Source organism: Oscarella lobularis, chromosome 16 (genome assembly GCF_947507565.1).
Source record: "Oscarella lobularis chromosome 16, ooOscLobu1.1, whole genome shotgun sequence".
NCBI lineage: Eukaryota > Metazoa > Porifera > Homoscleromorpha > Homosclerophorida > Oscarellidae > Oscarella > Oscarella lobularis.
The window spans coordinates 280,721-291,906 of record NC_089190.1 but is presented as its reverse complement, the minus strand read 5'-3'; the positions used below and the strand labels follow the sequence as shown (position 1 = coordinate 291,906).

The following is an 11,186-nucleotide window of genomic DNA, read 5'->3' as shown; positions in this document are numbered from 1 at the left end:
AAACATAGCGTTCTCTTTCTCCGGCTCAACTAAACAGCTAGAGGCCAAAGTGAGACGTGCGACTGTTTTTCGATCTCCTTCAAGTGCTCATTCGATGTCTGGTACAGTCTGACCTGTGTTGGTGTCGTTTGTGTCTTGGTTCTGTTAGTGAGGCCAAGCGAAGCCTTATGGCGACGTGAAGGGTCTCTCTCAAACTACTTTTGCTTGCTCTAAGTTAGTCATTGGCTCTTTCTGTATTGTATTTTTTGCAGAACTCCGTTTTACTTACCCCGCTGAGCCACGCCCCTCTTTCTTTGTTTCTCCCAAGAGATCACGACGTCTTGTTTGTAACTGCTTACCCTATTTATAAATGACGTTTCTCCTCGGCACTCGATAACAGTATTCCCTAATAGAGGAAAACCTTTCTAATCACCTACTGAGTGGGGTTACAGTCGGCCCTCACGTATACGTCTTCATTTTTTTTCATATCTGTCGTAAAAATACTTTAATTTTATGTATTTTTTTAGATGTTTTCGGGTTTAAATTTCGCCAGAAAGGTTCACCCTTGTGGAAGCAAATTAAAGTCATACTGAACAAATACCCTCATGAGCAGATTCTGAAGGTACAGTAGTCCACGAAAATATTTTGTGTTGGTCAATTTCAGCTTGTGAACAGGAGCTAATTCAAAATGCGGACGACGCTGGTGCAACCAAAGTGAAGTTTCTTCTCGATGCAAGGCCAGATGCATATGGCACAGAATCTCTTATCAACCCGGAAATGGCTCGATTTCAAGGGCCAGCGCTTTACTCTCAGAACGACGCTGCTTTCAAGGACAGCGACTGGGAGAGTATACAAACACTTCGTGGAAGCGTAAAGGAAAACGATCCCTCGAAAGTGGGTCGTTTTGGAATTGGTTTCAATTCTGTTTATCACCTAACAGGTAGTAAGACCTGGCGAAAGATGAATTTTTCTTTTAAACTTCTTCCTAGATCTACCCAGTGTAGTGAGCGGCGGCAAAATTGGCTTCTTTGATCCCCAAGAGAAGTATTTCAAAGAAGGTGGTCAAGGGTGCACTTTCTCAGCTTCTGAATTGTACCGTGATCAGTTTGATCCGTACAACGTATTTGGATGCAGCATGACTGCTTCATCGTACGATGCAACTCTCTTTCGGTTTCCTTTGAGAAACGACGGTGACGAATCGGATTTGAGCAAAAGCGTCCACTCTCCGGAAACCATTCGCACTACGTTGTTTGAGTCCTTTAAGCAAGACGCTCACCTCGTACCTCTTTTTCTCAATTCCGTTTCATCGATCAAGCTCTTTGAATGGCGGCCAGGAAGTGAGTCACCTGTAAAGGTGTTCAGCGTCTGCATAGATAAAGAGACTCGGCAAGCTGTTCGTCATGCGAGAGAACGAATTAATGTCCGTGTTGAGAAAGGTGAGGTACTGGTGGAAGAAGCAGTGGTTACCTGTCGGGACATCGAAGCCCAAATTCTTACTCGGCAGAGATGGTTAATTTCGCACTATATCTCAAAAGAGATGTCAGTTCTTTTGAAACTCAGTGAAGAGATTCATCAATTGCCTCGGATTGGCCTTGCACTCTCACTCCCACCCTTGACTGCCCAGGCTGAAGACCCAGGCCGAGTGTTTTGCTTTCTGCCTCTTCCTCCCACGGGCGAAAGCAACACGGGATTACCCGTGCACGTTCACGGATCGTTCAGCGTTGCTGATGACAGAGGAAGCTTGAAATGGGGAGCTTCAGACTGTCAAACTAAAGAAGTCGAGTGGAATAGTTTACTGCTCGAACATCTAATGGCTCCAGCATACGATGCTTTGATACATAAAGCAATTTCTTTGTCTTTGGATCACGGTACCGTCTACCGAGCCTGGCCGGATCCTTCGGATGTTAAACATCATTGGAAAGGTGTTGTTGATCGCTTTCTACGTCGTTTACTGTGCGGAGATGTTTTTTGGACGGAAAGCGAAGGTTCGTGGATTTCTCTTTCCAAAGCTGTCGTCAGTGAATCTTCAGAATTGAATCCGGACGACAGAGTTGCATACGAGGAAATGATTGGAATTGGAGTGCCTGTTGTTTTGCCTCCGAAAAATGTTCTTGCTTGCCTAAAGGCTGCCTGCTACCAACCGTTTGACTCGAAGTTTGTCCGAGCGTTGTTAAGAAATCGTTTTTGCGGCTTGGCTGAGCTCAGTCGCGAAAGAAAGCTTAGCCTTCTTGCGTTTGTTTTGAAAGATGAAGACTACGCCGATTTAGTCGGGCTGTTTTTACTGCCAGTGAACGACGACTCTTTTGTTGAGTTTTATATGTCGACATCGCCACAGAAAGTTTTCATAGGAAACGATAATATCCCGTTATCTCTTTTCCCAGGAATGGACAACATATTCTTGCACTGCGCTTTGAGGGAAGACCTGTTCTCGAAACTAACGTCGCATCAATGTCGCTCAGCGCTTTCGCTTGTGAAACTTAAACATCGTCACGTCTCGTCGCTGCTCAAACAAATTTTAACTAGTTACTGGCCATTGCAAGAGGAGAAATCGACTCTTCCATGGTCAGACCAACCTAGCCGTCAGTGGATGCAGGACGTGTGGGAATGGATTGGTGCTCATAATAAATATGATGAATTCGTTGGCTACTTTGTCGTACCTTGTGACAACTTCACATCTGTAGCGAAGCTCGTCCGTGGAAGGAACGTCATCTTTGCTGAACACGATTCAGCTTTGCCAATGTCACGGAATGTTGCGTCCACTTTCAGAAGCGCCGGATGCGTTGTTTTGCAGGATTGCCCTGATTATATTTCTATTTCTTCGAATTACGAATTGACGAAGTACGTGTGGACTCAGGATAAAGTGTTGCATTGTATTGCTCAGGTTCCCCTCTCCGTTTCTTCTTTTCACAATTGGTCAGCGATTCAGTGTCAAGAAGTGCTATCCTTCCTATCTCGCGTGATTCGCAATGTTTCTCTTACATCAGCAATGGAGTCCGCATTGCTGTCAATGCCTCTTTTTCGTCTTTATAATTCACCTGCTTATTCAAGTTTGCAAAAGTGTCGGGAATCTGTTCCGGAGTCGGTAAAGAATCTTTCACTAATGCGTCCTTTACTTTCTTTTCCGAATCATGAAGAATCGACTGTCCTACGTAATCTGTCGTCTTTTCATCGACAGTTGACTTTTGAGGAGTTGTTTACTGAAGTTGTTTTTCCTGATATGGAAACGTCCGGAATGGACTACACAACATCGGTAGTGAAGTATCTTCTAGATAATCTAGATAATCATCATCCCCTTCCCGACGTCGTGCGCAAGCACATTAACGAGCTCCCTTTTATTCCAGTGGCAGACGGGACCATAAAGAAACCGTCAGAACTTTTCGAGCCGTCTTCTCCTCTATTGTCGAAGCTTTTTCGTGACAAGGCGGTTTTTCCTGAAGGACCCTTTGCTCTTTCCAAAAAGTATGGTCGTCTTCTCTCTGGTATCGTATGTTTTCGTCCGTTGGAGTCAATTTCAGGTTCGGAAATTGTCGAAATAGCCCATGAAGCTTCAGCGGGGGACGCAGAAAAAGGCGAAGCGCTGCTTAGTCTTTTCGTCTGTGAAGATAGATTTTTGTGGGTAGAAAAGCGGCTTTCTGAATCATTTTTCTCGGCGTTTGGTTCGACTGTTGCTGATTTATTGAAAGAGATTAAGTGGTGTCCTGTTGAGGACAGTGCTCCTTGTTCGTATCCTTCTACTTTGCCATGGAAGAGTGACTGCTGTAAAACTGCTCTTCCTTCTGAAACCGTCTGTGCTCTTGCCTGCAGTGAACTTTCTCTTGAGGAGTTGTCTTTCCTTGTTGGCAGCACTGAATTCATTTTAAAGGGAGGCATTGTTCAAAACGAGAGCCTTCTCGAGTTTCTTGGACTTTGTCAAGTGACTTTGGATAGCGTTCTCAAACACTGGTTGAAGGCCATGGAGAAATACAAATCAGATAAGGAGAGTTTCGGGGTGCAATTTGGCAAAATGATGGCAACGCTTCTTTCCCTTTTGCCTCAGTACTTGTCTCAGGCCTCTCTTGAAGACGCTATTACTAGACAGTTTTCGGATCCTAACTTTATTTGGATCAGTGACGACGTTGGATTTGTTTCCGCTAATCGCCTCGCCGTTTCTTGCATTGATATTCGTTCTTTGAAGCCTTGGCTCTTCACAATTCGGCAAGGAGGTTATTCTCATCTGTCTTCTGCAAAAATTCAATCTGCTCTTGGTATAAAATCTGATTTTAGTCAATCTGTCTTGCTGAACGCTCTAACTGAAATGAAGATATCTCACGACGAAGGCAAAGCGTTAGCAGCAGATGTCGGCCGCGATTTGACGGTAGCCGTTAGAATTCTCGATTGGTTTGCTAAAAACGTCGATGAAGTTTCCCCAACAATTCTTGGCAAGATGCTTGTTCCGGTCAATCATCCTTGTAATCTACGATTACTTTCGTGTGCGGACGTTATATATTTCGATACGGAGTGCACTAATAGTGACCTTACCGACTGCGATGTTCTTCACGGAAGCATAACGCGTGAAACGGCTTTGAAACTGGGAGTTCCTTTTCTCAGCAGTCGACGTGCACTGTCCGAATACAAAGATATAAAAAGTTGTCTTGACGACCACGCTGTTGAGTTTGGAGAAGAGTTTGGTCAGCAAGAACCCTTAGCACGTCGTCTACGAAACATTATAGGAGCCTATCCGTGGGGAGTTCAGATTCTGAAGGAGCTTGTTCAGAACGCTGACGACGCTGGAGCGTCTACTCTTCACATCGTTTATGACAAACGGAATCATCCTGCTAGGACAGTGTTTGGCGACGGCTGGAAGCACTTGCAGGGTCCGGCATTGCTGGTCTACAATGATCGTCCTTTTTCAGAAGATGATTTATCGGGAATTCAAAACTTAGGACTTGGCAGTAAAAGGGACGATGCTGCTAAAATCGGTCAATTTGGAATTGGGTTTAACGCTGTTTACCATCTAACAGACTGTCCCTCTTTTATCTCCGACAATAAGGTTTTTTGTGTCCTTGATCCTTTATGCAAGTTCATTCCTGGTTCGTCAATCAACAAGCCTGGTCGAAAGTTTTATTTGAAAGAAGGGTTTTGGGAAAAAATTTCTGATGTAAAAGACGCCTATTATTCAGTCTTTTCTGCTGATGAACTTTCTGGTGCCACGCTCTTTCGATTTCCACTGAGACATACCGGGTATAGCCCAGCTGAACCAATACGTAAAAAGGGAGTAAGTTGTGATGAAATGAATATTCTTTTGGAAGACTTTGCGGACATTTCTTCTAAATTGCTGCTCTTTCTGAATTCATTGAAGACGATAAAACTTTCGATTGTTGATGATGAAGAACGAACAGAGGAATTCTCGGTTTGCGCCGAATTGGACTCAACTGCGACACTGAAGCGAAGAGAATTGTTTAAAAAAATTGCCGCTGCCAAAGAGGTAGAAACGTTCCGAATTCCATGGTTTCAAGTCGAATACGAAATGACGATTATAGAAGATAAGAAAGGTTATATCTCTTCACAGTGTTGCCTTGTGCTTCAATCGATTGGTTATCAGTCGCTTTGTGACGGGGATATTCGAGATTTTTCCGAAGAAGCCGTGCTTCCTCGAGCAGGCGTTGCAGCTTCGGTTTTTGCGATTGAAATTAAGTATGACTGCAAGGCTTACTGTTTCTTACCACTGCCAGGTAAAATACCATTGCCGGTCTACGTTAATGGACATTTTGCCCTCGACTCGTCTCGTCGTGATCTCTTCCGTGACAGCTCTTCAGCAAGGACGTGCAACCTGAAACAGGCTTGGAACGAGCATCTTATTGATTACTGTGTTGTTCCAGCTTACGCTGCCTTTCTCGAAGAAGCCAAGCGCTATGTCATTCCTGAGCGTAAGGGCGATTCCGATTTTTGCAGCCGACTTGCATGGTTTCACTCTCTCTTTCCTGTCATCAAAGACGACAACAATTCGTACTGGAATCGATTGTCTTGCAAAGTTTACGAATGTCTTACAAAGTCATCATCGCCCGTTCTCGCTTATGTAGACTGCCTTCTGTCGTTCGAGCAACAACTGCTGAGTGATCTCGCCTCCTACTCCGGAAAAAAGCTCTACTCTCAGTTCCGTAGTCAGGATAGAGCTGCTGTTGATGCTGCTTCCATTATTATCACTAGTTTTTCTATGAAGCCTTCATTGAGATGGTATTCTATTGGACCAGTGGAACGGCAAGGCGTTCATTTTAGTAGAGCTCTTTATTGGTCCCAGGAAGCCGTTCAGCTTCGCCTTGGAACAAGTGGCGCTATTGTCCTGAAAGCACTCCTTCTGTTACTCGGACTTCCAGTTGTCACTACAACTCAAAGAATATTTTCGTCTTTGCAAAGCGTTGGTGATTCTGGAGTTGAAATGACAACTCCTGAGTCAGTCTGCAGCTTTCTTTATCACTTTGAGTGGTCATTGAGTCCCCGTAAGTTTACACTTGGTGAAATCAAGACTACACTTTTTAAATCTCCGGTTGTCGTTGGCTTTCTTCTAAACTTTCTGTTCGTTTCCCAAGAGGGTGAATCGCTTTCTCTGAAAAAACTGGAGGGACTTCCTCTTTTGGTCACAGGAGACGAACGTTTGAGAGTTTTTTCGAAGAATTATCCTGTCTATCTTTCTCGATTTCCGGAACTCCTGCCGACTAATCGTGATCTTTTCGTGCACCCTCACATTCGTGATTCGACATTTAGCCACTTTCGCTACATTGAAATCGCGAAGACTACTCCGACAATCCGTTTACTGTCTCCGTCTGCTTTTGTTGCTCTACTGCAAAGGACAAAATGGTTGCCTTTGAAGGCATTCGCCTGGTACACGATAGACGAAGAGCCGCCTTTTCTAAGTAATTGGGTTGCCCAATTTTGGGAATATATTATGACGGAAGGACTGGCTTGTTCTACTTTCGAAAATGCACTAGACTTCTTTAGCGATTACCCCCTTATTCCAACTACCAGCCATTCTCATTCCGTGTTTGTACCTATTAGTCTTGGATTTACTGTGTTACATGTTACTGATTTTCATATTCCAGCTGAAAAAGCCGTGATGGAAATGGGAATGCCCGTTCTTCAAATTAAACTTGTCGGGGAGAGAGCAGCTGCAGCCTTAGTCAAATCACGGCTAGTCACATTTGGCTTTCCCGGAAGAGTTATAAAGGCCCTTCAGCACCTTAGTTCTAATAAGATGTGCTTCTGTTGCGACGCATCGGTGTCTCTGTGTCTTTTAAAGTACTTCAATTCACATGTCGACCGTCGCTCTCGCCAGCCGACGGGCTTTACTTCCGATGATCTTGGCGCCCTTCCACTTTTTGAAACAGTGGATGGTAGCTTTCGGCCCTTATTCTCTGGAAAGTCTGTCTGTTTGCCGGAATCTTTGTTGTTATGTGGTAAAGAGGTTTGGATGGAATCCGTTCCCCTGCTTTTTCTCAAGAGGCAACCAGAATTATATGCTCTCTACGAATGCTTGGATGTTAATACTAAATCTCTTGCAGATATTTATCTAGAATTGATACTCCCAAAGTTTCGCCGCATGTCGAATGACGATCGAATGGAGCATCTGTTGTTCTTGAAATCTTTTTCTGAGCTACCCAAAGTACTTAAGAAGCTTGCTCTCACTCCATGTTTCTTTGCAGATGGAGACGTATATTGTGTTGAAAGATTTTATAATCCTGATGTTCAGCTGTTTACTCTCACGCTTCCAAGTGAGGTCTTTCCTCCTATGCCGACAACGGCCGCACGCTTGCTGGAAGAAGACCGAGTGAGTTGGCTGGAATTCCTGCAAAAGCTTGGCTTGCAGAAAGTTGCTTCCGCAGAGTTGCTCATACAACTTGGCGAGCATCTTGAAGAAATATCGAGAGAGTTAAAAACCCTGCCGGATATTTGGATAACGATGTCGAAGCTTCTGTTTCATCACTTTATCGAAAATGACTACAGTAGCTCAGTTAGAGACCGTTTCTTGTCATTGAAGTGCTTGCCTGCAGCAACAATTAGAAATGACCTAGCTGCTATTTCTAAACCATTTCCTGCAGTGATCACAAGCTGCAAACTGTCAGTGAAATATTCTGCCGTGAACGAATGGCTTTGCTGGACTTCGCGCTCTCTGGCGCCCAAGTGGACAGAAAGTCTTCGAGAAAAGTCTGCTGTTTCTAGTCCCATTATTATCAAGCGTTCTCCTTCTTTGCTTCAGGTTATTAAAAACGTTAAATGTTATGTCGTAGGCTATGAGGCAGCAAAATGTCGCGGAAAAGTCGATGAAAATCTTTTGAAAGAAATGCAGCGAATCACACTTTGCGCTATGCAGTTTTTTGGTAGGAATCTAAAGTTTCGACCTCCTCCTGTTTTACCAGTTTCATCAAATCTGAGAAACTTTTTAATTTTTGAAAGTTGTTTTCAAGATGCTGCGAGCATTGATGTCGCAAGGAAACTTAGGGAGCTGGATTTTATTTTCGTAAAAGAAGCAAAGACGTTAGTTAAGCCACTTAAGGTTGTGTGGAGGTCTCCAAAAGAAATGCTTCATCTATATCCTTATTTTTACGAGTTACCAGCCGTATATGGAGAGTACATTGACCTGCTTCGTTGTCTTGGTGTAGACGCTGAGGCTAGACCATTTCATTGCGCTCGTGTGCTTGAAGATATACGTGATCGGAATGGCAAATCGAATTCTGCACTTAAAGATGAATCTGACTTACGGAAAGCAAAATCTGCTATTCAGTGCCTCTTTAGCCTGCTCGAATGCAATCAAGGAAAAAAAAGTAGCAAAAGCGACAAATCCCTTATCGAGGCTTTAAAACCTTTGTTTTTATTGAATCGAAACGATGGGTTGGAACTGTCAAGCGATTTATTCTTCCTCGACAACATTCAACACGAAACCTATATTCAGACCCTTGAGATATTTAACTCTTTTTCTTTTCTTATTGACATCACAAAGTGCAATTTGTCGAATCTTCACGAATGTACTGTCGACTTGTTACCGGAATGTCTTCGCCCAAAGATAGCCTCAAATTTCTTTTGTTCTCGTATTAAGAAAGGTAGTATGGTTGATTCGTCGAGTGAGAAGCATCTAACTGCTACGAAAAGACTGCAAACCTTGGTAAATTCGCAGCATTTTGTTTCGGGACTCAAAAGTATGTATGTCGACAAAAGCAGAAGTGACAAAATACCTTCTCATTTCGAAGTCGGTCTAAAAACTTTAACACATGTCCGATTTGTTTGTCTTCATTCTTTTTCGACTTGTCTCGTTTTGTTAGCTGATAAAAAAGAAGTCGACAAAACCGCGGAAAATGCAGATGTTTACCTCGAAGTGTCCAAAGAAGCAGTACTCTACCTCTCTGAAAAAGCTTTGAATGATAATTCTTCTGGGGCGGCTTTTACTGTTTGGATAAAAGTCGCTAATTTTGTTATGCAACTTCTTCGACATCCTACTTATATTGACAGCGCTATTGTTGCAGGCATGCTCACCCAAAGCAGTCCATCAGAAATACCCTCATATTTAAAGGATTTTGGCATTTCTTTTAGGGAATTTGGTGACGTTCGTAAGCTCCAAAAGGAATCTTGCAACGTAGAAGTGGTTTGCGGTCGGGAAGTGAATCCGGCTCAAATGAATCATATTTTCAACGATGGTAACTTTGCAGTTGGAGAATGGGCCGTATGTAAAATCGCCAAGAACAAGCCTATTTACGGTCAAGTTCTTAGTAAATTGTATACGCTAGACGATTTAAATGAAGACGACGATCATTCGCGCTTCATTATTGATATTGGGCAGGAAGATCCGGCCGTAGTTGACTCCTCGAATCTATACAAGTTCATGAAGCGAGCCACTGATCTACCCAGAGATGTCGCACCCGCAATTGAGTCACGACCGGTTCATCGGGCATCGATGACTTTCCAGGAGAAGCACGCAGACCTCTCGCCACTATCTAATGAAGTGTCGCAATTTAAAATTTGCAAACTTGGTTTACAGTCCGAAAGAGTCTGTGAAAGTTTTCATTACAACTTTTCTCATTCCAGCCATTCGTTATCTGGCGAAATGAGATATTCTTCTCGCGGAGCATCTCGCCACGTCGACAGCGAAGTTGATGATGTTCCGTGCTTTTCAATTCAGACTTGTTCTCCGCAACCGAGAATAGGAAGAATGTTCCGCTCTCAAGCTGAAGCTGATTTGTTCGCTGCTCGAGATCAATACGAAGTACAACTTCGGAAGGGCCAATGTAATTTTGCTCTTGTATGTTTTCTTTGCCACGAGTGCGCGGAGAAAGCTCTAAAAGGTGTGTTGCTTCTGAAGAGAGGTCTCGATTTTAGGCTGAGTAAAAGCCACAATATTCGAATTTTTTTGTCTGCCCTGGATTACGTTTCTGAATCGGCTAAGTTTTCCGTCCAGTCCAGCATCCTTCACTTGAGCAGCTACTACGTCCCCACTCGTTATCCTGATGCCTTAGATGCTGTACCTGCAGTTTCCTTCACTCAAGATGAAGCTCGAAACGCTTTGGAGAGTGCCGAGACCATTGTAAAGGAAATCAAAGTCTGATAGTGCTTGTGAAGTGACTGCAGTTTATCGCACTGTATAGCTCATGCTGTAAGCCTAAATTTCTATTTCCTTTCTATGTCGTGAGTAGATGTCCAACCGTTTTTCGTCTATTTGTACCTCTTTATTTGCGTGTTTTGGCTACTTTTTACTTCCTTGTTTAATTAGGCATCTTAAATATTTTTTGTCATGTCACTTTGTATGTATTAGGAGTGCGGAAAAGTGATCGTAGCCAAAGCCTTGTGGGTTAAATTCTGACTACTCGGTCATGCTGCTTTGTTCGTGGCGATGACCAGGTGTGGAAATCGGAGAGAAAGGACGTGCCATGGGGCGAGCGCATGCTTTGAATTCCCATTGGGCCACTGCACTCGCTTTCTTCGTCCGTGACATTTCCTGCACGTCCTATGTATTTAGAACAAATGTAAGTCTATGCTCATACCTAAACCTATTAAGTTAATTAAAAGCAGGTAGTTATGCAGGCACAGTTATACGCGTTTTTAAATCGTTCGGAAGCGTGGCGCCAAAAGTATACGACAGGGCTGGGGTCCCATATGGGGACCCCGACTGTAAGGCACCGAGAGAGAAAGTTGTTTGGAGTGGTATAAGAGTAATAGTGAGGGCAATGAACACCCGATTGTATGGC

At 43.6% G+C, this 11,186-nt stretch overlaps 1 protein-coding gene across 1 annotated transcript; it reads left to right on the top strand.

The window, feature by feature from the left end:
* The first annotated feature begins 15 nt into the window (after positions 1 to 15).
* Positions 16 to 10,707, top strand: LOC136197051 (sacsin-like). The gene is made up of 4 exons (XM_065986735.1): positions 16 to 101; positions 507 to 601; positions 655 to 919; positions 969 to 10,707. The coding sequence occupies exons 1-4, from the start codon at positions 95 to 97 to the stop codon at positions 10,544 to 10,546; spliced, it is 9,945 nt and encodes a 3,314-aa protein (XP_065842807.1). The 5' UTR covers positions 16 to 94; the 3' UTR covers positions 10,547 to 10,707.
* Positions 10,708 to 11,186: the final 479 nt, after the last annotated feature.

Coding starts and splice junctions, on each gene's coding strand:
- LOC136197051 (XM_065986735.1), top strand. Junction 602..654: donor CTCATGAGCAGATTCTGAAG/GTACAGTAGTCC, acceptor GCTTGTGAACAG/GAGCTAATTCAAAATGCGGA. Junction 920..968: donor TTCTGTTTATCACCTAACAG/GTAGTAAGACCT, acceptor ACTTCTTCCTAG/ATCTACCCAGTGTAGTGAGC.